The sequence below is a fragment of the Fusarium graminearum genome, chromosome 4, assembly GCF_000240135.3.
Source record: "Fusarium graminearum PH-1 chromosome 4, whole genome shotgun sequence".
NCBI lineage: Eukaryota > Fungi > Ascomycota > Sordariomycetes > Hypocreales > Nectriaceae > Fusarium > Fusarium graminearum.
Genome location: NC_026477.1, coordinates 5,681,026 through 5,705,949, shown reverse-complemented (window position 1 = coordinate 5,705,949; position 24,924 = coordinate 5,681,026). Strand labels below are relative to the sequence as shown.

The following is a 24,924-nucleotide window of genomic DNA, read 5'->3' as shown; positions in this document are numbered from 1 at the left end:
TCAGGGAAAGACCAGTGCTCCTCAGGGATTAATCCGTAGTGAGTCTTGCCAGAGCAGAGAGAAGTGGTGACCTTCTTGAACTGCTCGTCGAAAGGCTTGTCGTTGAGGAAAACCCAATCATAGTTGTATCGGCGGTTGAAACGATCCTCGACCTGGCGGATTGACTCGGCAATTTCCCAAACATCTTGGTTACGAGCAAGAGTGACAAATGTAGCGTTCATACGGGGACCGGGAGCGGTGCCCTGGAGGTTGCTCCAGCCAGGGTCGTTGGGGGACATAGCCAAAGGAGCCTCGGCGAGCTCGCTTGAGACGGGAGCCTCGGCAGGGACCTTGGGAGCTTCAGAGGCAGGGACATCACCACCAGAAGCTGCCTCACCAGCAGGCTTCTGGGCGGGGGTTTCGTCCTTGGTGAGAGCAGTATCACCTTCTTCAGCAGCAGGTGCTCCCTGGCCGGGGAAGTTGACATTGTTGCCAGCATCGTTGGTCTTAGGAACTGTGCCGGGGGCTTGTTGGTTGCTAGAACTTCCAGGACCGCCTGGGAAGCTGTTGACACTACCACGGACGGGGATGGTATCGATCTTGGAATTGGAGAAGAAGTAGAACATAGTAAGGGTCTTAAAAGGAGTCGAGTTAGCAGGTGGCAACGTCAGCTGCCATGAGCCTTGCGAGAGAGTCAACATACGAAGAGCGCAAGCGCAATATAGCGCACATAGCGCGTATGACCGGCTGCCATGATGAAAAAAGACTTGACGACACAAAATCGCCAGATAAAAGAAGAGTTGAAATGAAGTGGGAGGTTTGAAGAGAAGAAAAAGAAGATGGATGTTCCAAAGTCGACGTTTCTGTTGCGCACGGGGAAAAAGTACACCTCCACTACAAGGGAGCCAGTTAAGGCAGATGGGCTGAACTAAAAAAAGATCCCTTAAGGATGAACCACAGACAGTCTCGCCCAATATGAATGCTGTAAATTAAAGACGACAGTGCACTGTGAATGAAAAAGGAGAGTTACGAGGGACCATGTATAGGCTCGTCAGAAGAGATGCCATCAATGTAATAACAAGAACAATCAATTGCATTCAGAGGCGCAAAGCAGGTTGCTAGAACCGGACAGGGACGCAGGCTACGTATTGGAATGTGAGATGAACAGCGTGTTCTGGGGAACGCCCTGCAACGGGATCGTCGCACCCGTCAATCAGGTACCGCAAGACCAGAAAGCGATAAGAATTTCACTGATCAAGGATTCCAGGCATCTCTTTACAGGGGCTAAACGAATAGTACCTGATTGACTATACCGTTTACGTCCAAGATTAAAGTACCTGCTCTCTGGAAACAATTCTCATCAGCTGAAAGACGCCTTGTAGAATTTTAGCCTGACGTTCAGGGGGTAAGTTTGCTAGCGCAGCTCAACAAGTAATGAATGGCTTCCATCTTAGAATCCATTATTGAGTCCAGACGCTTTGGACTGAGTCTAACGGATTCCATGGTAAACCTTTGGCTTATTTTCACGCCAGCATTTGAAGAAAGGTGGGTTGGTTGTGAGGATTACGACAGCAGGATTGATCGTGGACAGGGACAAGGGTCCCCCATCTTGGAACATGTCTTCCTGTGCCGTTTTCTTGGATCGTATAGTTGGACAGCCAGCATCTATGGTTTCGAGATACGCCATAGGTCTTTCGGATTGTTTGGAATGAAAGATCTGTCGAAACTTCAAGCCTCAAAGTCGAAGATTGGCCATGTAGAAAATCCGTGCCCGATGTGGGCAAGTGCTGCAGGTTGAATGCATCACCAGTTGTTCTCGTATTTGTTGATGAGTTGGATGTGCCCCTTTTTGTTTTCTGGGTTTGTTTTGGGTTGGCAGGTTTTAATAACCTTGTGTCAAGGAACGCCGCAACCAGCCTGTAACAATTATTGCAGCTTTCTCCCCACTACAGAGTACAACCCTCCCTCCCGCAGTAGGTATTGCCTTGCTGTGTGCCCTTTCATTGTCTGATGAAAACACTGGGGGAAATGTTGGATGAGCTTCTTCCATCTTTTGCCTCCGACTTGAGTATCCATGCCTTCGGCAAAAGGCCGATTGAAGGTCTCGCAGGCCTGTTCTCGAATCGCCAGTTCATCTGTCCAGTCGTTATTGTTACCTACTAAGTCAATTGAAACAATGCCGAGAGTCCATGGCAAAGATCAGATACATGAATATGTGTTACATTGTATTAGTGAACTCCCCTGCCATAGATGATATTGGAACCCGGAATAGAACGACAAGACTTGCCGATCTTCAAATAATTCGAGTTGTCGACCTCTAATACAAAATAGTCCTGACTGCTTCTTGCTGGAATATCTACTAAATTTGCCAAAGAGTTGTACCTAGGTATGTTCAAGATTGCCTCCAGAGAGGTGTAGTTGTAAGGCAGTCGTATATCATGTTACTAACCGGGTCAATGACAAAGACCTGAGAAGTAGTCTTGTACCACAAGTCCGCCCGATCAAAGAAAATCGAGACTTGCTACTAGGCATTGATGATATACTCAAACGTTGCATTGCTGGAATTAACTCGTAGTTCCGCCATTTCAACCGGTAGGTACGTAGCGATATGTTTGTTCGTTTGCATTGTTGGGTATTGTGACAATTGATATTTCAAAAAACACAACAAGGTGCATTAACAAACAATCCAATCAAGTAAACAATGCACTGCAATAACCCAACAATCAGACGTCATTGAAGCAATTAACAAATGCTTCAACATGCGCTGCACGTGACAGTGCACGTGTGTGTTTGCACCACTTCGACTCACAGTGGGGAAGCGGGCTTGGAGAACAACGTTGGCACTTCGTCGCATCATCGTTGGCTTCAGAGCTTCGCCGCGCAACAGTAACGCAGCGCGCTCTTCCAGCTGGCCTTCTTCAGTTTACGACCAAAAATCTTCCCAATAGAGCTTCGAGATTCTTCCAAGCCTCTGCTACAGCCACAACAGTGCTCCCTTTGCATGCCTGGCTACGACGCAACCTTTTTGAACCCAATCTACTGGAAGACATCATGATAGATTTGTGCGCTCTGAACGATCCTGAACATATCTCTTTCTCTTAGTGGTGAGTGACCTTCTCGCCTGATGCTTCCGGCCCTGCCTGCTCTGCCCCGGGCACCCTTGCTATATGTGCCCGAGACACTTCTCGACGCCCTTCGATTCAAAGTCAAAATCCCTCGACGATTAAGCTTCTATCAACGAAGAAACCTTACAACAATGACTTCGGGGAAGATTGCTGGTTCTGGTCTTGTATGTACCACCCATGGTAATACAAACTGCAGCAACTCGGCGCCGACAAGAATAATGTGTTTCACGATATTCGATCAATAAGCAGAATCTAGTGAGAAGCAGAGAATTCGAGCATTGCAGAAATTCGGACACCATTCCATTGACAAAAAGTGGCCAAAACCTGAGGAATTGGGCTTAGCAAGTCTATGGGGCGTTTCCTGACGAAACCTCGAGCGGGGCACGGAACTCAAAGCGACAGCAGCTGAACTGGCGTCTGTACTAATTTCTTTCATAGTACAATTGACGTCCACCTGCCCAAATTCTTTCAAGATGTCCTTTTTCGGTTTTGATAACGCGCGCCATAACACGGCTGCGCCAGGCTTCTCCCAAGCCCACGACCCATTTGCTGGGCTGTCAGGCAAAGATGGAGACGATGATGCTCTAGACTTTGAGGAGACGTATGATGGTCTTGGTGATCAGCTCGAAGAGACCGGCGACGCTTTCAATGACGATACCTTTGGAGACAGTGGCCCAGCAGTTTCCCGCAATGCTGGCAACGACTTTGATTTCTTTGGTCAAACTGCCAAGGTTGCTGATGCGATAGAGGAGGAGCACGTCCGCTTCCATCGACAGAAACCAACCGCCAAACTAGCTCAGGCACCTCCTCCAGTTGACCAATATGCGCCCACTGACTACCAATCATACTACTCTGGCCAACCTTATCAACAGCAACCCTTCCAACAACAGCCTGTGCGATCTGGTTATGAGAAATACCGCGAACCCGAACCGCTTCCCGACCTGCACGTTGACCGCAGTATCTGGGGTATTGGTCCTTCCAAGCCTGCGCAGCAAGCATCGCCCGCCCCTGTTCCTGCAGCCCAGCCTGTTCAACATGGTGCTAGCCGAAAGGTCATGAGCTTGGAGGAGGTCGAGGCTGCCATGCGATCTCAGCCCATGCAACATACTCCTCAGCCTCATGCCGCAGATCTCTCCTACCAGCAGCCTCCTCCCGGCTTCGCTGGTCATCAGCACCAACCTCCTCAAGCCCATGGACACGGCCATCCCGTGGCCATTCTGCAGAGACCTCAAAGTACGCAGTCAAAGTCCACGCCGCCAGCCCCTGGACTTCAAGGAACTCCTGTACAGCATCACCAACAACCCCATGCCAACCCAACACAGATTCTACAGAACCCCACCCGCACTGGCTCGGATGCACATGCACCACATCAGCAGGGCCAGGGTGCTAAACAGTCCCACGGTGCTGTTCCTAGCGCTGCCCAGTTGCAGGCTCATCCTCAGATGCAGCAAATGTCTGAAGAAGAGAAGGCTGCTTTCCTCGATCAGGAGACCAAGAGGGCTAAGCGTAACCACAAGATTTGGCTTCTGTCCAAGGATAACGGTTTGATGACACCCCAAGACAAGAACTTCATCACCCGAATTCAGCTCCAACAGCTCGTTTCTGCTACTGGTAACCCTGTAGAGGGATCTGATGCCTCAATTGCCGAGGATTTCTACTACCAAGTCTTCAGTCATATCCGAGCTGGTCAGCGCCAGAACCCTAGTCAGCCCTTGAGCAACTTTGCCCAAACCTACCTGTACCAGACTGGTAGCCGCCAGGGTGGTATGCGACGCCACGGTCGACCTGCCGAGAACCACTTCCAACGAATGGAGCAGCAGGTGCAGCGAGCTGTGGAGGCCGCCAAGAATAAGCCTAAGAACCCTCAGCTTGTCATTGCTGGTAGTCTGGGAAAGATTTCTTTCAGTAACGCCAAGACACCAAAGCCCCTGCTTAGTATCAAGCGCACCGAGAGCGAGCACCAGCGACCAAACAACGGCAAGAAGGGATCTAGCCTGGACCGAAAGACTATTTTGCGAAACGTTGAGAAGGTTTACCAGACTCTTATGCAAATTGAAGACCATGTCAGACTCATCCCACCTCCGATGACCAGCCCCGATGAGGAGCTCGAGAACAAGCACAAGGAGTGGGCTATTATTTTGGAGTCCTACAATGCCAAGCTCTGGGAAGAACTCAAGGTTCATGAGCAGATCGGTGTTGTTGTTCCTCACCCATTCATCGCTTTCCTCTCATGCGCCAAGGGTGAGAAGGCTATCCCTCGTCTTTTCCCCCATCTTTCTTTTGAACAACGAACCACCATTTTGACGATGATCATTTACCACCTCGACCAATTGGATGTTGTTCAGGGTGCTGCCATTACACCAGGAGAGGTGACAACAATTAATGCCAGGATGCGAGAGAAGATTGAGCTTTTCATTTCTACTGTCATGCCGTCACTCATGCAATACTTCAACGATACTGGCTTGGACATTGTTGACGGTGTCCTGAATCTTATTGCTACAAAGCTCAACGTCGATCTCATTGCTAGATCAAGAATCGGTGTTTCCATGCTCACGCTTATCCTTAGCCGTGCTGTACTCCTCAAGCAAACAGGAGCCGGCACCCCTGAGCAATGGGACAACTGGTACGCCAATCTGCAACTCCAAAATATTATCATTACTAACATGTGATAGGGACCGAACCTTTGAAATTTTGTTTACCAGGCTCGAGCCTTCGCTTCCATACATCTTCCCAGGTAGTGTCAACACCGGAGAGGATGTGTACGTATGGCAGCTTCTTGCAGCCATGGGTGTAAGCGCCACTCACGATCAACAAACTCGTTTGGTCCTTGCCGTCAAAGACCGTGTGCTTGACACTGTTACTGTTTCAAAGACTCTGCCTCCTGTCATGGGAGCTGAGCGCTTGAACAGTGTCAACCTATTCATGCGATCTATCGGCTTGGATGTCGAACTTCTTCAGTAAACACATGTTACATAAGCACATATGCTTGTGTCGGTTATTCTTGGGCTTTTTTTCTGGGCTGGCATATAGGAATGAACATCGAGAGAACCGGGATAGCAGGATGGTACATAACGAACAGGCTTTACATGCTGGCGAAAGAATATCGGCAGCAAGACATACTGGGTGTACAAAATTCTTCACAGCGACATGGCGAGCGCTCACAGCGTTCGTGTATACCGACAATGTCGGGTCATTATTACTCATGGGGAGAGTTTGGGAGGACTCTTGTCCGTCGAGGAATTAGTTTACATCGTACTTGAAAATTTACGCGTTTTTTTGAAGCAATCAGCTTTTCTGTACCGTGGTACCATTTGCATTCCCGTCTATGTATGATATGGATCCTAATACGCCTTCCTATGCAAAGTTTCCCGAATCCCCCTTTCAATTATGGCGGCTAACTTCTTATTCGCCAATGTTGACTGTCTTTGAAGTGGCAGCCCTGGGTTTACCTCCTCGTCGAGCAACGCCTCCTGCAGCTCCACCACGAGGACGGAGCTTAGGTTTGCGTGCCTCTTCCGACTCAGGTGCCGGCTGCTGTAGCTGCTTGGGGGGAGCTGACTTGGGCTCCTCCTTAACAACAGGCTCGGGCGTCTTTGGTCTCTTAATTCCACTGACCGCATAAAGAAGATCATCATCGTTCCATCGGCGGGCGAATTTGGGTACCGATTCCTCGAGTGCCTGTTCTTTCTTGTCGGCATCATCAGCCTTTTCCTCCGCCCCGTCTTCTTGAGTAGGACGTAGGAAGAGGCTTTCGTTATAAACTTCCCACGCGGCCTCCTCGTTCTCATCTGTGTAATGCATTGTGCGCCAGTGCTCTGTCTGCACTGAGCGTAGACGGTCGGCCATTGTTTCTGTAGTCACGGTTTCACCATCACCAGTGGCTTTGACGGTCATGTGAATGGCACGAGCAGTGCCGCCTGCTGTGGTAGGAGCTGAGTCTTTAGTGGCTGCGGCCTGTCGTTCTTGCTGGACAGTTGCGTCGATATGATGAAGTTGAGGTCGCAGGTGAACAAGCGATGATACAGGCGTAAGATGTAGATCCTCTGCATTCCAGGTTAGAAGTCGTATTGGTCGGAAATAGCTGCTGTGACTTACTGCCTTGGAAAACACCAACCATATGTTGAACTTCCTTGTACTCGGGATACTGCCCACCCAGTGTCTGTGTACGAAGCACCTTGTCCTGCCTAACAGCCTCTGTCCAGTCCATAACCTCATCCTCCTCGTCCACCTTCTTCCTCCCACCTCGAGCTTGAACAGTGCCGAAGCCAAAACCACCAGCTAGACCGTGACTGCCGCCGTTCTTGGTAGCCATAGAGGCGTTCAGGGTCTTACCCCACTTCAGCCCCTTCTCACGATCGTATGCTACGGTATTGTCGAGGGGAACGTCAACTTCGACCATGCCGGCCTGGGCCTTGACGCGCAGCTCGGTGGGAGGCGGCCGGGTAGCCTCATCGGTGCGGTTCGGGTGCTGGAGAACGAGAAGACGTCTGCCTAGCGGCAATGAAGGGTTGATAAAGACATTATAAGTTGCAGTCACAGGATCGTCATCGTCGTCGTCTATCATCGTCGCATTATTGGTTGTGGAAGGCTTGACGGTAGCATCGACGTCCATCTGATCGACATCCATTGAGGCGGTAGGAGTTGGTGTATCCGTTACTGAAGACATCCTCTTTTCAGTTCTGATGGATTCAAGGTGCTCGTCAGGATATAGGCTTGCAAGCACAGACGTGTGGTGTCTCGTGGTGGTCGATCTCTCGACCTGGAAGTACGAGTCGGTTGGCAAGGTTGCTTTGCGACAATGTCTCTGTACGGCAGAAAGCAGCAGTGTCTATACCCAAAGTTGGATGCTAATACTGTAGTAAAGCCAGCAGCTAGTCAAGGAAGCTTTAGAATCGTTGCGACAACGTTATTTGAAATAAAGCAGGTTTTACGTTAAATGTTGAAGCGTCTGAAGCTGGGAGGGGCGATCGTTGATAGAGAAATTTCCATATTCGTCCCCCGCCAAAGTTTAGACCTTTATCTTATCAACAGTTCAAGGGTCAAAATCCATGTCATACAAACGTTCAGACTGCCTCAGTATTGCTTCAATAATGGGCAAAGATGAAGCTTCTTGCGTCATTAAAGTATTGATAATCCAATGATTTACGAATATTTTAAAACTGATTGATTTTTCTTGGACAGAAAATACGAAATATTCTTGATACTGATTCTTTTATGCCACCACAGAGCCGTAAAATGCTAGACACAATGCTCTTATTATCTGCCAAAGCCCTCAACGAAAACACACATCTTTCAAGATCGGTCTTTTTATCGGTTCTTGCCACGGTCTCGTCGTCCGCCCTCCATGACCTTGACTTTCTTGTTGAACCTGTCTCCCATACCACCCGCCATACCGCTTCCACGAGGTCCATCTGTTGTATCGATTCCACGCTTTCGGCTCTTGTCCAGCAGCGCACGAACATTTCCACCAGACTTCTTGGCCTTGGTAAGACGGTCGATACGGTCGACACCCTCTCCGAGATTGTGCCAGTCCTCGCCACCGAATTGCATACGGCTGCTGCGGCCAGCCTGCTTCGCCTTCTGGGCGCGCTCCTTCTTGCTCTCCTTGGGAAGACGTGTAAAGTTCATTTCTTCGTATTCGCGGCGCTCGGCCTCCTCCTTTCGTTGTGAGTCGGTCTTCATCTTGCGGCCACCCTGTACAATTGTGGTACCAATACTGGGCTCGGCCAAGGGAGCAGCGGACAACTCTGAAGCCACGAACTCTTCCATGGTGTGTGACTTGGCAGCACGGCGGTCGAACTTCTGTGGCCGCTGGGGCGCTTCCATTGTTTGGCGCTCTCTCTTGGGAGGTTGATAGACACCTGCAGCTCCTCCATTGCGCTCTGCACGGCGGGCAGTGACATCGTCGGCCATGGCGCCAAAGTTGCCAGGCTTATGAGACAGTTTCTCAGCGTCTGCCTCTTCCTCTGAATCTTCCTCTTCCTCCTCAGAATCCGATCCTGCCGCAGCCCTGGCCTCCTTTGCCTGTCTCTCACGCTCCGCATCGTCTGCTGTTCGGAGGAATCGGTCAATGGAGAAGCGCAGTTTCTCTTCCAAAGGTCTTGCTCCCCTCTCAAGATAGAGCCGGAGCTCTATCAACTTTGATCTAACAGATTCGTCGAGTTCGGAGTCGCTATCGTCGGCATTTTCCGAGTTCGTTTTTGAGTTGCGCAACTTGAGTAGGATCAAGAAGACCAGGTTTTGTAGGTATGAAAGAAGGAGCTCGTTCTTAACATCGAGAAGAGAAATACCGTCTTTCTGGTGTTCGATGGATGCGAGCTTGGGTGTAACATCAAGCGCCGAAGAAAGCGACTGTGTCAGAGACGTCAGAAGCGCCGGTAATGTTGTAGGGGCTGCCATGGTGATTTGGTTGCCTGAGATGGTAAATCTCTAGACAGTCAAGAAAAGATGTCTCGTCAAAAAGTTTGGAGCACCAACTTTTTAGCGGGGCTTTCTCGACTTGGTTCCACGTTGGTGCGGCGCAAACTTCGAGCGCCACAGACCCCCTGCTTTGATGAATAGTCGGGTGGCTCGCTCCCCTGACTAAGCCAATAGTTCCCTGGAACTTGGCCAGATTACAGCAGGTACAATGAAGCTCCCTGTACGTCTCACTTCCGCAGCTATATTGCTGGCTTGATTAAGCATACAGTCTTTTATATCTTTGGCGAACAAAAAGAGAGAAGAACTGACAAGCGCCAGTGCCAGAATCGGGAATCTTGCTCATATCCCAATTACAGCCTCTCGTTATCTCCAAATTGCGGGTCGCGCAAGTCGTCGTCAGCTTGGAGCTTGATACGATAGTTTCGGTGCCTCTTTTCGCAACACTCCTTATTCAACGCTCGCAAGCCTGTGCATGATAAACTCTCCAGGATGCATTTCGGAGGGTTTGCGCCTTCAAAGGCGCTTTTAACATCGCTACTCGCCATACCACAGTTAACTTCAGCCTTCTATCTGCCCGGTGTCGCCCCAGCTACCTACAAAGAGGGAGACAAAGTTCCGCTTTACGTCAACAGCATCAAGCCAGTCGACCGATCGCAAGACCCTCGACTTCACGCCGTTGTCTCCTACGACTACTACCATCCTGCGTTCCAATTCTGTCAACCCAAAGATGGTCCTGAGGATGTTTCGGAAAGCCTGGGTAGTATTCTCTTCGGAGATCGCATCATGACTTCTCCATTTGAGCTTATCATGGGCAAGAATGAGACCTGCAAACCCCTTTGCGAAGTGACTTATCCTGAGAAATCAATCAACTTTGTCAAGAGTCGCATCGAACAAGGCTACAGTTTGGAATGGCTGGTGGATGGACTGCCAGCTGGCCAGGAAGTTCTTGATCAGTTGACTGGAACTACCTTTTACAACCCTCGGTTCTTGCTTGGCCAAGACGACAAGGACGACAACATCCTCTTCAACAACCACTACGAAATTGTCGTCGAGTATCACGAGGTCAACAAGGATCCCAATCAGCGCCGTGTGGTTGGTGTGATTGTGCAACCTAGTTCCAAGGAGTACAGCGGCAAAGCTGATTGCGGTAACCACCCGCCCATCGTTCTGAATGGCAAGGAGCAGCATGTCGGTTTCAGCTACAGTGTCTTCTGGCGCAAGTCCGAGACTGCCTGGGCTACTCGTTGGGACAAATACCTGCACGTATTCGATCCCAAGATCCACTGGTTCTGGCTCATCGACACAGCCATCATTGTTGTGATCCTTGTCCTAACAGTCATGTCTATTCTTGTGCGCGCACTGAAGAAGGACATTGCTCGTTATAACCGACTCGACCAGATCGATCTCGATGACTTTGGTGGTACTTCAGTCGTTGAGGATGGCGTGCAGGAGGACTCTGGCTGGAAGTTGGTCCATGGCGATGTCTTCCGAACCCCCTCGCGACCTCTCCTGCTTTCGGTCCTAGCAGGTAACGGTGTTCAGCTGTTCTGCATGGCCGGATGCACTATTCTCTTTGCCCTCCTTGGATTCCTCTCCCCCTCAAACCGTGGATACCTTGGAACTACCATGATTATCATGTACACTTTCCTTGGTTTTGTCGGTGGCTATGTCTCTGCTCGAACCTACAAGGCCTGGCAGGGTGAAGCCTGGAAGTTGAACATTGCCTTGACCCCTATCCTGGTCCCTGGTGTCGTCTTTTCCAGCTTCTTCCTCTTGAACCTCTTCCTGTGGGCCAAGGAGTCATCAGGTGCAGTTCCCTTTACAACTATGCTTGTGATCGTTGCCATCTGGTTCATCATTTCAATTCCCCTCTCCTTTGGTGGCTCCTGGCTCGGATTCCGCTCTCCTCAATTCGAGCCTCCCGTTCGCACCAACCAGATCCCTCGACAGATCCCCCCTGTCAGCACATACCTCAAGCCCGTACCTAGCGTGCTTATCGTCGGTCTTCTTCCCTTTGGTGCCATCTTCGTCGAGCTGTTCTTCATTATGAACTCGATCTGGTTCAGCAGGATCTACTACATGTTCGGATTCCTCTTTCTCTGCTACGGTCTCATGATCGTTGTCTGTGCTGCTGTTACTATTCTCATGGTGTATTTCTTGCTATGCTCCGAGAACTACAACTGGCAGTGGAGGTCTTTCCTTGCAGCAGGCATGAGTGGTGGCTACATCTTCTTAAACTGCCTTTTGTACCTCGTTACAAAGGTCAGAGCAAGTGGATTTGCTGGTATTGTGCTCTATGTGGGCTACAGCGCCATCATCTCATTCCTGTTCTTCATTCTTACTGGTAAGTGCTGTCTTCCAAACACTAATCATCCAAGCCTAACTTTTCCAGGCTCAATCGGCTACTTTGCCAGTTGGTGGTTTATTCGCAAGATCTACTCTTCCATCAAGATCGACTAAGATACAAGTTTACGCCAATGCCAGGACAGAATGAAACATCAACGACAAGTGATTTATGAAAGAGGCGGGATACGGCGTTTGTAACAACACATGTACGACCAGCGTCTGGAATTTGTGTTTACCGTGAGCCGTATCGTATGTGGCAACAAGAGGTACAGCGGCTAGACCATGGTGAAAAAGGACCCGAGGTGTTGCGTTGATTCGCTACAAGTACGGAGTAGATATATTCTCACTTAGATGGTTTAAAATGGTCCAAAAAGCCTGAGCCAGGTTGGCTATTGATGAGGGGTATTGTTTTTGCATTTCTTCAAGCTCGTTATAGATATCAAAATTCTTTGACTTTTTATTTTAATTGTTGCTCAATCATCGTCGTCATCGTCGTCCAAATCGTCCAAATTAGTAAACTGGAACTGAGCCTTTTGTTGCGGAGGTCCAGTCGGGCTCCTCTGCTCGCCAGGAGCAGCCGGACCACCGACGAGACTTGCGCGCCTCCAGGCCTCTTGGTCCTTCTCTCTTTGGCGTTCCCTCTCGATGCGCTGGCGCTCGCGTTCTTCACGGAGCTTCTTCTCTCGCTCTTCCTGGGCGATACGGTCCTCTTCTTCCTTCTTCTTTCTTTCTTCTTCCTCGAGGCGCTTGCGCTCTTCTTCTTCCGCTGGATCGTATCCCTTGGGGTTGATGCCTTGCTCTAGCAAGACTTGATGGGCAGCCAGAGCGCCTGCGCCAAGTTGAAGATCGTTTGGCCATGGAAGAAAGATCTGATCGGTCAAGGGGTTCAAGAACTGGGTCCACTCGCTGGGAAGGCTAGTGTTGGCGGACATTGCAGACTGTTGTGTTGCAGGGTCTTGTGAAACATGCGGTGTACCGTTCATGACTGCCGGGCTTTGAACCTGGGACGACGGAGGTGCAGAGGGTGTCATGACAGACGCGGTTTGCGAATCGGGTCCAGGGGTCTGAACGCCAGGCGTTTGGCCCTCGGGCGTAGGAGGTGCTACTGTTGCTGGCACAGCCTTTATGGTACCAGCAGGGGGCATAGTCGTTTTACTGATACGCCTAGCATAGTTGAGCAGCTCCTCGTAAGCGATGGCATAGGTAGGGCCAGCGGGGAAGGTTGTGGTGTGCGTCGTGACAATATCCTTGCGAGTGGTCGCGAGGTTGGAGAGTGTTTCGCGGATCTGGGTATCGAGGGCTGCTGAGGATTCGCGCAGTTGTTGTATACGTAGGTAGTTGTTCTGGTGAGTTTGCACTAATGTCGCGGTCAGTCACAGGTTCAAAATTAGCTACTCTATTGGGCCAAAGTAAGCTACCTTCTTCCAAGCCCTTCGTTAACTCTTTGTCCGCTGCGTCGAGTTCATCACCTTGGTGTATAGAAGGATGAAACTTGGTGACTGAATCAATTAAATTTGCAAGTGCTTTTTCGAGGCGCTCGAAGCGACCATCGATATATGTGTCCATCACAGGTATATCGAAAGCCGGCGCGACAGATCGAGATGATACAAAAAGTGATATGAAAGTAAATAAAAGAATACAAGGCTGCTAAGTTGGAGCAGGACGTAGCTGGAGAGTGATAGTGGGTCGGAAGCATGTGCATTCATTGGACAGCTGCTTCAGAGCTTCTTTTCACGCCTGAGGCCAAACCCGATCTTTCCCGTTCGGCAAACTCGCGCATCGAAGGCCATTCTTTGACGACGACGAAATCGACGAGCAATTGAACGACGACACAGGCTTCCACCGCCCTACGATTCAAGATGGTTTCCTACGTACGTCCGATCTCCCCGATACAGTCATCCACAGCGACCCTTCCACCATCACCAATGACCTCCGGCATCGTCGACCAACCGATCATAAACTGACGTGATTATTGACAGACTCCCATCCGCATGGCGGAATTCAAGAGCAACTATGGTCCTAAGTATGTCTTGTCCCTCTACCGTTCTCGAAAAGACCAACGACGAGTTTCCACAATTATACGAGCGAACTGTGACTTTGGAGATATCGAATAATGGCAGATTTGGATCTGGAAATAGTGACGTTGGCTAATGTTCTGAAATAGGTACCATGCTCAGCCCAACCTCGCTGGCTACACTGCTCAGTCTGCCTTCCGAATGTGAGTTCAAATCCTGCAACAAAAGTCAATCGGGAACCGAAAGCATACGAACGAGTCGAACGCCAACCTCCCTTCCGTTTCCCCGGATCCTTTCGATGTACAACCGCGGGAGACCGACATTATGGGCGAGGGGGATTGAATTGAATCGACCGACGATCATGCTGGACGACCGAATGCACCTTTGCGAACAAATACTAACAGCACCGTTCAGTGCTTCCCGTCTGGCCATGTACGGTGCCCCTGCCGCTGTTGGTGTCATGCTCTTCGCCAACGGTATCCCCCGTGTGCAGCGTGATATCCTCCAGGTATGAAATGACCATACGAATGCCGGATCTTGTTTGAGATACTAACCCCCCCTACAGAAGATCCCCGTCCTTGGTGGCTTCTTTCGAAAGGAGGTCCACCCCGCCGACAACGTAAGTCTCATGCGTATCGAGGAACCATTGAGGCCAGACACTAATTGCATAACTAGCCCTTCTAAATCAACTGGTGTATTGCGGAAGATAGACGTTGCTCAGCGCCGTTACCGGTTCTCCTTGTAAAGATATCTCAATAGACATGTTCTGAGCCTTGAAATTATTTATGCTGTGAAATGTAGCGTCCGTGATTGGTCGACGTTTAAGTGGTTAAGTAGAATCATGAGCAAGAACAGGCAACATATAAGTAAGATATATACTAAGTATTATGTGATAATAAAAAGGAAGTATAATGAATGTTTATTCTTGCTTGCTATATATTATGTCGTTTCCCCAATATCGGCGTCATCGTGAGTCGCGAGCCTGGTGTAATTGTTGTTAGTGACCTTGTACAAGGTACAGTGCACATGCTGACTGCGAAACACTGTTTTCTCCCCTACAACCACGAGGCATCTGCTTACATCCATACCTCGCCGATTCTACCACCGATCATTATATAACCTTTTTCTTAACTTATTTAATTCTTTCTCCCACTACCGAAACTTTCTATCCTCTAGGTCATGCGGGACTTCACTCGTTAATATTAACCTTGCGACTCAGTCAAGTGCTCTTGAACACTTGTCAAGATGGGATCCTCGTCGCCAGCACAGACTTCAAACTGGTATGAGCTATTCACTGGCAATTGGCTCAGTCGACCAATACGCGCAGTGTTAGTCGGTGCCCTCGCTCTTCCTTTTGTTATCTGGCCTCGAAATCAACCTCAGAATTCGAATCCTCGACTATTGGCCTTCTTTGTCTATTTGCTTCATCTTGCTTCTATCCCCTGGCTATATCTCGTAACGAAGCTGGTCCCTGAACCCTACCTGGTGAGTCTCCCACATGTCGGCAGATGGCAGAGACTGATTTATGATAGGATGAGATCTTTCACATACCGCAGGCGCAGAAGTACTGCCAGGGTCGGTTTTTAGAATGGGATGACAAGATCACGACACCCCCAGGCCTGTGAGTCTCAGCGTGCAAGGAGTCATTGTGCTCAAGAACTAATAGATAACCAGTTATCTCGTCTCCCTGATTACTCCTGGAGTCGTCCAGCGAAATGGATATCTTGACTATGCCTGCAGCGTGCAGAATTTACGGGCCTTCAATGTCTTTGCACTGGCGGTCCTGGCCTACTTGGCTTTGCAGTGCCGTCGTGAGATCGAGGCACGGCTTTACGAAGCTCGCTTTTCTACCAGACTGAGCAATACTTCTCAGTATGCAGTCCACACTGCCTTTAATATTGCCTTTTTCCCTCTTCTTTTCTTCTTTTCCGGTCTGTACTACACCGATGTTGCCTCTACTGCAGCTGTCCTAGTCGCGTTTCTAAACCACTTGAAACGCATCGGACGAGATCAAAACTCGGTTCTCAGTGACCTGGTAACGATTTCTCTCGGTGTCTTTACACTCTTCTTTCGCCAAACAAACGTCTTCTGGGTGGTTGTGTTCATGGGTGGTTTGGAAGCTGTCCATGCCGTCAAGACTCTGAGACCAGAACGAGTTGACCAACCAGTCATCCTAACACTTTCCGAGCAACTAAAGCACTATGCTTGGAGATGTTCTCTTGGGGATGTTCACGACCCGCCACTACATGCAATGTGGCCGGATGGTAAGCCAAAGTAACAAATGTCCAGGTCATCACTAATCGAAAATCAGACATGATCTTTTGCGTACTGAGTCTGGGTATCGCGGCGCTCTGTAACCCGATTCGCGTCATTCGGCAGATATGGCCCTATATCACCACTCTTTTATTATTCGGATCCTTTGTTGCTTGGAATGGCGGTGTTGTGCTTGGTAAGTTGTTTGAACTTTGCTACCGCGTTTAGAATTAACAAGCAGTAGGAGACAAGTCTAACCATGTTGCTACTATTCATCTTCCACAAATGCTCTACATCTGGCCCTTCTTCGCCTTTTTTTCTCTACCGCTCCTCATTCCATACGCTCTCCCCTTGGCCAACGCCCTACGTCGCCTTCTCTACATGAAGACTTCGTCTTGGTCTATCTCGTCCTCATCCAACAAGTCTCTGTCTAGAAAATCTAGCAGCAAGGTCTCTAACTCTAAGGGGGATGTAGCAGTTGATGCGCCGGGCAGCGAATACCCGCAGCCGTCGAAGGAATTGCAATATTTCGAAGTGGTTTTCGGCAGCAAAATCTTCCTTTGGCCCCTTTATCTTCTTGGAACCATCATTTTCTCATTTGGCATCGTCCATTACAATACCATCATCCACCCATTTACTCTGGCTGACAACCGCCATTACATGTTCTACGTCTTTCGATACACCATCCGACGGGCTGCTTGGATTCGATTCGCCTTGGTCATTCCCTACACTGTGGCCCGTTGGATGACTTGGGGTACTATGGCTGGGTGTTCGCAGTGGTTTATGACTATGCATGGACCTGCGTGCTCTGCATATTCGAAAGGAGACGGAAAGTCCCCATTTCTCAACCATCCTGCCTTTACAAACCGCGGTGCATCGCCGCAACAAACTGATGCTGCACCTCCTGCCGAGGTCAAAGATCTAGATGCAAACCAACAGCAAGAACTAAGCCAAGCGTTAAAGAAGGATCCTCTATTAGCCTCCGTCGAACCAGCTACTACCTCAACGGGTCTCATCTTCTTGCTTGCCACAACCCTGTCGCTCATGACAGCTCCTCTGGTTGAACCACGGTATTTCATCATCCCCTGGGTGATGTGGAGATTGCTTGTACCTGCTTGGAAATTCCATGACCATGACTCTGAAGGTGTTGCTGCTACCCTGGAGAGACACCCAAAGACCAAACCCTTGCTCTTGTTCCTCCAGCGCTATGATCTGCGTCTTATACTCGAGACGTTTTGGTTTATCGTGATCAATGCAGTAACGGGGTACATTTTCCTCACTAAACCGTACGTGTGGAAAGCAGAGGATGGCACTGTACTGGATGGTGGTCGACTCCAGCGGTTTATGTGGTAGACCTGTGCGGTATAAGAGGTCAAGTGGTGGTTGCAAAAGATAGTCTTTTTGTATTTTCCTCTTTGCAGGCATGTCTGCGACTTCAAGTCTTGCCATACTATAAAACATACCCAGAACGCCGTGCCCGTGGCCTATACCTTGACCGACCCGTAACCATATCCATAACCATCCATACCCAGTTTCATGTCGAGTGTCCCAAATCCATTTCCAAGGTCAAAATGACACTAATTCTCCATTTATCATGAAGGACTTCTCGTGCCATGGGCGATACTTATTCGTATCCTCCATGCACAGCTTGTTGAGAAGGTAAGAAAAACAAAAGGCCATCAAATTCCATCCAGTGTCGCGGCTTATAAACTTAAACGATCCAAGCTTAGACCATCGTTGCTTCTCACACGACGAATAACGCCAAGTTTGAAGAACTTCTCCTCACCGCCAGGAGTGCGTCCGCCGATATACCATTTATCAGCGCCTATCACATCGCGGAAACCTTCACTGCTGCTATCGCTCCCACGCCGGGCAGAGGATCCAGGAATAGGAATGGCGGCGCCGTGGCTAGGAGAGGTGGACGTTGAAGGTGAAGAGGATGCGGTATTGCGGGGAGGGCGGATAGCGACGCTTGAAGCGGTTGGTTGTTGCTGAGGCTGTTGGTGATGATGTGATGGCGAGGTAGATGGTGATGTTGTAGACGTTGAAGATACAGCGGCGGCTGTGGCGGATGTCGTTGTTGCTGTTGTATCTCGGGCGTGCTTGTTTGCTTGATGTTGGTGTGTTGATGCTGTTGAGATGGAAGGGCCTTGAGGACGGAAGGCGGCGAGGAAAGAAGAGAGGAAATATGGTCGTTGTGAAGGCATTTTGTGATTATCGGTTGCTGTGTCGTGTGTTGATGTAGTGTCGAGTTGAGAAGAGTAGAGTAGTAGCCGAGCGACGGTCCGAGTCGGGTCGAGCTTTGATCGGAGTACGTCGGTGTTGATTATTCACAGTACTGAGGTAATGAAAGGGATCTGGTCCCAGTTTGAAGTAATTCTTTTTGATTGTGTATATTGAATCGTCTTGTATCGTAGGTAGGTAGTAGTTGGTAGTTGTGGGAAGAAGCAAGGAGTGACAGTGACATGGAGCGATAGTGATAATCTGGGGGTAACTTAGTAGTCTAGTCGGTCACTGACGTCGAAGGTTTTTTTGCGGGGAGTCCTCCAAAGCCGAACGAGCAGTATTATTTCGATTCGATCTAGAGGCAAGCCTAGCAAGCGAAGTGAAAGTGGCCGGTAACACCCGGAGAATCTGCAAACGTAATGTTAATAGCAGGGTTATCATTGGAGGTCAGTGTTCCTTAGTCTAGTACCTGCAAGGAAGAGGTACCTAGGTAGTCAAGGATGGTGTGCACGTGTTTAACGAGAGAGTGCAACCAACAGTTTTCGACTGTGTGTATGCACAAGTCAATCTCTTATTAAAAGAAACAGAGGCTGCACTAGTTTGAGTTGAAAATGCGGAGGTGGCAGTAAAAAGTGAGTTATAGTTGGGTGTGAGTATATTCTCTGATTGGATGAAGCAGTTGACGATATTGATGGCTGGCGGTTATTATGTTAATAAGTGGTTAAGCCAAGAGGTTAATAATCCTTGTATAGACAACCAACCGATACAACTATCACAATGAATTCTCAATTACAGTTGATTTCGGTAGGCAGCCTGGCAACTACAGGTACAAGTAGGTACTGGATCATGATCCTTTCATCCGTCTCACGCACCTATTCATTGAACCCTGAGGGAAAAGCAAATAATGGCCATTTTACGCGATATTCCTTCCACGCCTAGACTTTCCCATGCATATCTACCATGCAACATCAAACATGATGGATGGGCAAACTCTTGATTCAGCTGTTGGAGATCGCTCCCAGACAAGACTAGTGGAGAGTCCAACCCTGTTTTCAACCTTGGGTCTCTCTCTGGGCATCGCGATGATAGCAATGAGTGCGATGTTCATTAATTATTTAATTGTCGTCCGCTTCATCGGCGACAAGACAAAGACTCAGGTGCTGTTCCATCCTCAAAACCCGCGTCTCCGAGCTCTCGGGTCAAAGGGAACCCTTGTGACAGGTCAGACTGAACTGCGAACATGATCAGATAAATCATGAAACTGCAACCATGTAAGCGAGGAGAACAGACGGGATGATCAGTGGCAGAGGGTGGTCGGGATTGGCGAATCAATACTAGATTTGCTAGTGAGTTGGTGGTTTAATATTCTACGATAACAACTAGACTATAGCAATCTTACATCTTTTAATGCCATAAGGGAGCAGTTATTGGATATACTATTTATCTATCCTGTACTGTACCTATCATCATCAGTCATAGTCATGATGGTGGTGTCGGGTTGGTCTGCCTCGGCTAGTGTTGTCTGTCCAGATACCAGGTTACCCTGGATAGGACTCTTCAAGACACAAATAAGAATGGCACTTATACTGACTGACATAAAGTCTAGAGTATGCTACCAGTACCTACTCTGTATAACTAGGTGATTGCCGTTTTACAGTATAGTTATCAGGTTCGTGCTACCTTCTCTTTACAGCATTCGTTGAGTTACTGGGTACTCCTCAACAACCAAGCCATGTCTATAGCGGTGAAGACCAACCCCTCCTTATTCATACAGCGCAGAGGAGAGGAGTAGCTAACAGTACCTAATGAATGACCCAATATTCCCCTCCACACAAAAAACACCACATATCATGGATGGATACCCAATAGTCACCATAGAATCAATCTCTACATGCCCTATCCATACAGAACAATAAACCACTTTAATCTTGACCATTCACTCACTACTACATACCCCGTCCGTGCAGCTACAGCTACAGTACAGCGCAGCACACGTAGCAAGCAACCAGCCAGCCAGCCAACCCATCATGCCCACTCTCAAAGCCCGCATCCTCAGCTGGATTATCTGGTGGTGGTTCAAGAGTACATGGTCTTCCGCAGAGGGCATCAACAACCGCATCGCCAAAGAGCGCCAGCGTCCTGAGCGAGTCCCGCCCAAGCACATCTACAAGGAGTTCGCTGTCGAGGACTACAAGCGAAAGGGTCGCTACGCTGACTACCTCGTTTACATAATCTCTCCCAAAACAGAGACGCCTACCCGTGGCCGCATTCTCTATCTCCATGGCGGCGGTTTCGTCTTTGACATCACCCCGCAGCATTGGGAGATCGTGGCACAGCTTGCCCGCCGTCTGAATGCCACCGTTACAGTGCCCCTGTATCCTCTTGGCCCAGAGACGTCCCTCATGAAAATGTACGAGTCCGTGCAGCCACTCTACGATGAACTCGCCTCTGCCCCAGACCAGACGCCTTTCTGGGTTGTGGGCGATTCAGCTGGAGCCACCATGTCTCTTGTCCTCACTCAAAACGCAAAGCGGGCCGGTCGTCAGACTGCCCAACGCCTAGTGCCCATCACACCATGCACTGATTCCAGCCTTGTCAATCCTGACCTGCATAACGCTGCTCTCAGAGATCCGTGGCTTGACGTACCAGGCATTGCTGAAATCACGAGGCTTATTTGTCCCGAAATGGACACGCAGCACCCCAACGTGAGCCCCATCTACGGAGATCTAAGATTGCCGCCCATGCTGGTCTTTGCAGCGGAGCTAGATCTCCTCACGCCAGACACCAGGAGGATGGTCGATATGGCCAAAGACGAAGGCACCAAGGTCGAGCTGGTGTATGGAGAGGGCATGATTCACGTGTGGCCAATTCTACCCATCTGGGAAGGGAAGCAAGCTATCGATAAGATAGTCGAGTGGCTGGAGTATGCGTAAAGGAACCATCTATCTGTCTTTGGGATATTTGGTCTTGGTTAAAGGCGTTGGGCCGGGGTTTGAAAGTGCTTCATGTGGATGATACCCGAGTGAGATGCGATGACGATGATGATAACGACTTTTCCTTTGTTCGAATGACTTTTCTTTTGTTTTCCATGATTTGGTAGAGATGAACCCCAGAAACACATACTTGTGTCGCGTTTATGGTCAATCAAACAGTGATATTGAACATATTCCGACAATACAGAATAGGTATATACATAGCATTTTTCTTATTTCAGAAATCTCTGTTTAGTGTTATGCATATCGTTGTGGTACATTCGGATACCAACTCAGCCTTGCATGCTGCATCGTGTTGTACAGTATGTAGTCGCACATAGGTTTACACCTCTCAAGGTGGCACAAGATATCGCAATCACAACAGCAGACCGGCTTGAATTGTGATCTTGTTCGATGTTCTAGATAAATAATTGATGTACAGAATAAGACAAGATGTGTTGGTCAATGCCCAATGTATATGTTCAGTCGCGTGTTGTTCATGAGAGGACATGTTCAAAGGAACAATCACATGACACGGGTATTTGACCTCAACTCTCATCCATAATATGTAAAATGAGCATTAAAGATTTCTCTTCCAATATTGCTAATCCATGTATTCTCAGTTGACCGACAGTCAGGTCTCTATAACTCGGGGACATGCAGTGTCAATTACGGATGGCATGCTTCAATTGATGGAACCTAAAGTGTAACAACAAAAAGAACCTGGACGAAGGCGAAAAGTCGGTAAGAGGCTGCTAATCAAATCTATTCGAGAGATAAAGTAGGTGAGGCAACTTGCCCCGAGTTACGTTGCGGAACGATGTTGTTGAAACGAACTGCGAGGCTGAGGATATTTCTGTAGATACTCTTAGAAGCCAGAACTTCATGCTCAATTACCGATAATACTACCACTTGACCAAGCATTTGTAGCTCGTGTTTTGGACGCCAAAGATCCTTGAGAATGCCTGTAATAATTAATTATCTTCACCAATGACAGCAGGTCTTGGCTCAGTGATTATCTTCAAGTGCAGAACATGTTCCGCCAACAGGCCAAGCTTGATAAAAGGGGTGTTGGCTAAATGCACCGCCGGCCAGCTGCAGAAACCTAGAAGGGATATTTACAGCATCATTCCGAGGATCGATACTCGATTTCAAGTAGTCGCCGAATGGCCACAACCTTGGGGACCCCAAGACTGAGGTGACATTACAGCTCTGCCGCAGTGGTGACCAGATGTCCATCAGCCTGATTGCGAGATAACCATATAAGATGCGTCATGGTCCCAATTGGCCCCCAACGAACATCTATCTGTTCTGCCCAAGAACATCATTATCCTGTGCCACATGCAAAATGCCCGACTGAATGCCAGTCTTGATTTCCAAGAGCAATGTAACCAGCGGGAGCCCCCACTGAACAGTAGGCTTGATCGCCTTGAACGTTGATGCAATATGCCCGTCGGCTTTGATGCAGTGTCAGTCACCTGGCTGGCAGTGCCAGGGCATCGACTATGAGAACAACAAGATATCTGGTTTATAAACCCTTCTATGCCCCTCCAACTTGTTCCTCTGCCTCGTCATACCTACAGATATTTTGCAGCTGAACGAACCTCTGATTTTGACAACAACATCATTGCGATTTTTGGCCACTTATCTTGACGCATATCTTGACGACCACACCTTGAAAACTCCTACACAACCGCCAAAATGCTGGTCCCTTTTCTCTCCGCCGTGGCTACCCTGATGCCTTCTCTTTTGATGGGAATTTTCATCTTGTGTCTTCTTGGCTTTAGTGCCATCACCTTCAACATCTTCGTCTACCCCTTCTATCTATCACCTCTGCGACATCTCCCTGGACCAACCGACAATGCCTTCTTCTTCGGCCAGGCCGCAAAGTTCCTTCAGGTCCCTTGGTTTCCTGAGCTCTTCTGCCAGTGGTCCCGAGACCATCCAGGTGCGCCCTTTATCCGATACCTGAACTTTGCCAACAGCGAGACTCTCTTCGTCAACACCATCGGAGCATACAAGCAGGTTCTCCAGACCAAGAGCGCCTTCTTCGTAAAGCCCGCCTTCGCCAGACAATTTGCACACGAGATCATCGGTGATGGACTCCCGTTCGTCGAAGGCAATCTTCACAAGCTTCGCCGAGCAGCCATCAGCCAGCCATTCTCAGCTCCGCGCCTCAGGGAATTCTACCCTACCGTCCAAGGCAAGGCGGAGCAGCTGGTGCGGGTTTTGTCTCAACGTCATGATAAGAATGGTAACGTCGAAATCGAGACCAACGTTTGGAAGACAGTTCTTGATGTCATTGGCCTCGAAACATTTGGCCTTGATCTCAACCATCTCGAATCCAACGAGTCACCCCTATTTGAGACCTTCACCACCATGATGCAGCCATCCGCACTCGGCCACATCGTCAATTATCTCAACTCCCTGGTTCCGATCCGCCAATTCATCCCAATCGCAGAATGTGTCGAGTTCTCCAAGAGCTGCACCATGGTCCGGGAGTTTATCCTGTGCCTTATCAACATTCGTCGCAATCTGGGTGAAAAAGGTTTCATCAACAACCAAGATGCTCTTCAGTGTTTGCTGGAGCACAACGATGCTGATTGGAACGATGAGAGCCTTGTTGAGTATGTCTTGAACCTCTTGGTTCTTGGACATGACACCACTGCCTGCTCAATCACCTGGGCCATCCACGAACTCTCGCGCCGACCCGACTGCCAGCAGCGCCTGAGGGATGAGATCAAGATCCTGGATGACACTTGTCCCATGATATCCTTCAACGACATCGACAAGCTTCCATACCTGCACAACTTTGTGCGCGAAGTTCTCCGACTCTACTGCGCAGTCGCAATGGCACCTCGCCAGGCAACTGAGGATGTCGAAATTGAGGGAGTCATCATCCCCAAGGGAACAGTCGTCCAGCTCTCGCCCGCCGTCATGAACACTCACCCTTCCGTCTGGGGTTCTGACGCTCAGGTTTTCAATCCTGATCGCTGGAATGGCCTCAAGGGCGATGCAGCAAGTGCGTACGCATTCGAGACGTTTCACAACGGCCCGCGAATGTGCATTGGCAAGCAGCTTTCCGTCATGGAGATGAAAGTGATGCTGGTAGAAATCGTACACAAGTTCGAGATCCACAAGCCCTTTGGGGACGAATTCAAGGAGGTTGCAGTCGCTGGACCAACCTTTACTCTTCGCCCCAAGGAGAAGTTAGTGGTGCGCTTGGTTGAGTTGTAAGAGCCAAGTGTAACACGAGGAGGTGGTGGAGGTGGTGGAAAACAACACTGTACTATACCCTAGACTGTACGACGCACGATACACGATACAGCACACGCCGATGACATACCCCTTTCCTTTTTAGACGACACGGCATATTAGACACGCTGCGGGACAGCGATTGCGTTTGGGGCGTTTAGGAGGCAAGCTTTGTTTTATTTTGACACTATGTACATGAGAGTAGGTTGGACGATTTGAGGAACAAACAGGAGGCGAAACATCTTGATACCATATATATCCGCCAGGTATATGTGACGGATATGTGATGGATGGGCAACGGGCTAGAATAATCCAGGGTAGTTATAAATATGA

General features: G+C 49.2%; 10 protein-coding genes and 1 pseudogene across 11 annotated transcripts; 6 read left to right on the top strand and 5 right to left on the bottom strand.

Moving 5' to 3' along the window:
• Positions 1–733, bottom strand: FGSG_13621 (hypothetical protein; annotated as a pseudogene; the record flags this gene model as incomplete). Its single annotated transcript has 2 exons — positions 1–614; positions 683–733.
• Positions 734–3,577: 2,844 nt separating this feature from the next.
• On the top strand, positions 3,578–6,065 carry FGSG_09663 (uncharacterized protein; the record flags this gene model as incomplete). The annotated part of the gene is made up of 2 exons (XM_011329742.1): positions 3,578–5,727; positions 5,777–6,065. The coding sequence occupies 2 exons, from the start codon at positions 3,578–3,580 to the stop codon at positions 6,063–6,065; spliced, it is 2,439 nt and encodes an 812-aa protein (XP_011328044.1).
• Positions 6,066–6,506: 441 nt separating this feature from the next.
• Positions 6,507–7,770, bottom strand: FGSG_13622 (uncharacterized protein; the record flags this gene model as incomplete). The annotated part of the gene is made up of 2 exons (XM_011329741.1): positions 6,507–7,147; positions 7,200–7,770. The coding sequence occupies 2 exons, from the start codon at positions 7,768–7,770 to the stop codon at positions 6,507–6,509; spliced, it is 1,212 nt and encodes a 403-aa protein (XP_011328043.1).
• Positions 7,771–8,243: 473 nt separating this feature from the next.
• Positions 8,244–9,553, bottom strand: FGSG_13623 (uncharacterized protein). Its single transcript, XM_011329740.1, has one exon. The coding sequence runs from the start codon at positions 9,501–9,503 to the stop codon at positions 8,412–8,414; it is 1,092 nt and encodes a 363-aa protein (XP_011328042.1). The 5' UTR covers positions 9,504–9,553; the 3' UTR covers positions 8,244–8,411.
• Positions 9,554–10,013: 460 nt separating this feature from the next.
• On the top strand, positions 10,014–11,984 carry FGSG_09665 (uncharacterized protein; the record flags this gene model as incomplete). Its single annotated transcript, XM_011329739.1, has 2 exons — positions 10,014–11,868; positions 11,917–11,984. 2 exons carry the CDS (start codon positions 10,014–10,016, stop codon positions 11,982–11,984), a joined length of 1,923 nt encoding a protein of 640 aa, XP_011328041.1.
• Positions 11,985–12,343: 359 nt separating this feature from the next.
• On the bottom strand, positions 12,344–13,436 carry FGSG_09666 (uncharacterized protein; the record flags this gene model as incomplete). The annotated part of the gene is made up of 2 exons (XM_011329738.1): positions 12,344–13,227; positions 13,289–13,436. The coding sequence occupies 2 exons, from the start codon at positions 13,434–13,436 to the stop codon at positions 12,344–12,346; spliced, it is 1,032 nt and encodes a 343-aa protein (XP_011328040.1).
• A 214-nt stretch (positions 13,437–13,650) lies between these two features.
• FGSG_09667 (uncharacterized protein) lies at positions 13,651–14,661 on the top strand. Its single transcript, XM_011329737.1, has 6 exons — positions 13,651–13,741; positions 13,850–13,893; positions 14,035–14,088; positions 14,300–14,393; positions 14,451–14,504; positions 14,561–14,661. Exons 1-6 carry the CDS (start codon positions 13,730–13,732, stop codon positions 14,567–14,569), a joined length of 267 nt encoding a protein of 88 aa, XP_011328039.1. The 5' UTR covers positions 13,651–13,729; the 3' UTR covers positions 14,570–14,661.
• A 469-nt stretch (positions 14,662–15,130) lies between these two features.
• FGSG_09668 (alpha-1,2 glucosyltransferase ALG10) lies at positions 15,131–17,491 on the top strand (the record flags this gene model as incomplete). Its single annotated transcript, XM_011329736.1, has 5 exons — positions 15,131–15,370; positions 15,418–15,506; positions 15,560–16,149; positions 16,197–16,334; positions 16,380–17,491. The coding sequence occupies 5 exons, from the start codon at positions 15,131–15,133 to the stop codon at positions 17,489–17,491; spliced, it is 2,169 nt and encodes a 722-aa protein (XP_011328038.1).
• Positions 17,492–17,841: 350 nt separating this feature from the next.
• On the bottom strand, positions 17,842–18,345 carry FGSG_09669 (uncharacterized protein; the record flags this gene model as incomplete). Its single annotated transcript, XM_011329735.1, has 1 exon — positions 17,842–18,345. One exon carries the CDS (start codon positions 18,343–18,345, stop codon positions 17,842–17,844), a length of 504 nt encoding a protein of 167 aa, XP_011328037.1.
• A 2,046-nt stretch (positions 18,346–20,391) lies between these two features.
• Positions 20,392–21,297, top strand: FGSG_09670 (uncharacterized protein; the record flags this gene model as incomplete). Its single annotated transcript, XM_011329734.1, has 1 exon — positions 20,392–21,297. The coding sequence occupies one exon, from the start codon at positions 20,392–20,394 to the stop codon at positions 21,295–21,297; it is 906 nt and encodes a 301-aa protein (XP_011328036.1).
• Positions 21,298–23,037: 1,740 nt separating this feature from the next.
• On the top strand, positions 23,038–24,752 carry FGSG_09671 (uncharacterized protein; the record flags this gene model as incomplete). Its single annotated transcript, XM_011329733.1, has 2 exons — positions 23,038–24,569; positions 24,698–24,752. The coding sequence occupies 2 exons, from the start codon at positions 23,038–23,040 to the stop codon at positions 24,750–24,752; spliced, it is 1,587 nt and encodes a 528-aa protein (XP_011328035.1).
• Between the last annotated feature and the right edge of the window lie 172 nt (positions 24,753–24,924).

Bases quoted from the DNA above. Each gene is read 5' to 3' on its own strand.
- FGSG_09667 (XM_011329737.1), top strand. The intron at 13,894-14,034 runs GTATGTCTTGTC...GTTCTGAAATAG, and splicing joins AAGAGCAACTATGGTCCTAA to GTACCATGCTCAGCCCAACC. The intron at 14,394-14,450 runs GTATGAAATGAC...CCCCCCCTACAG, and splicing joins TGCAGCGTGATATCCTCCAG to AAGATCCCCGTCCTTGGTGG.
- FGSG_13623 (XM_011329740.1), bottom strand. From the start codon at position 9,503: ATGGCAGCCCCTACAACATTACCGGCGCTTCTGACGTCTCTGACACAG.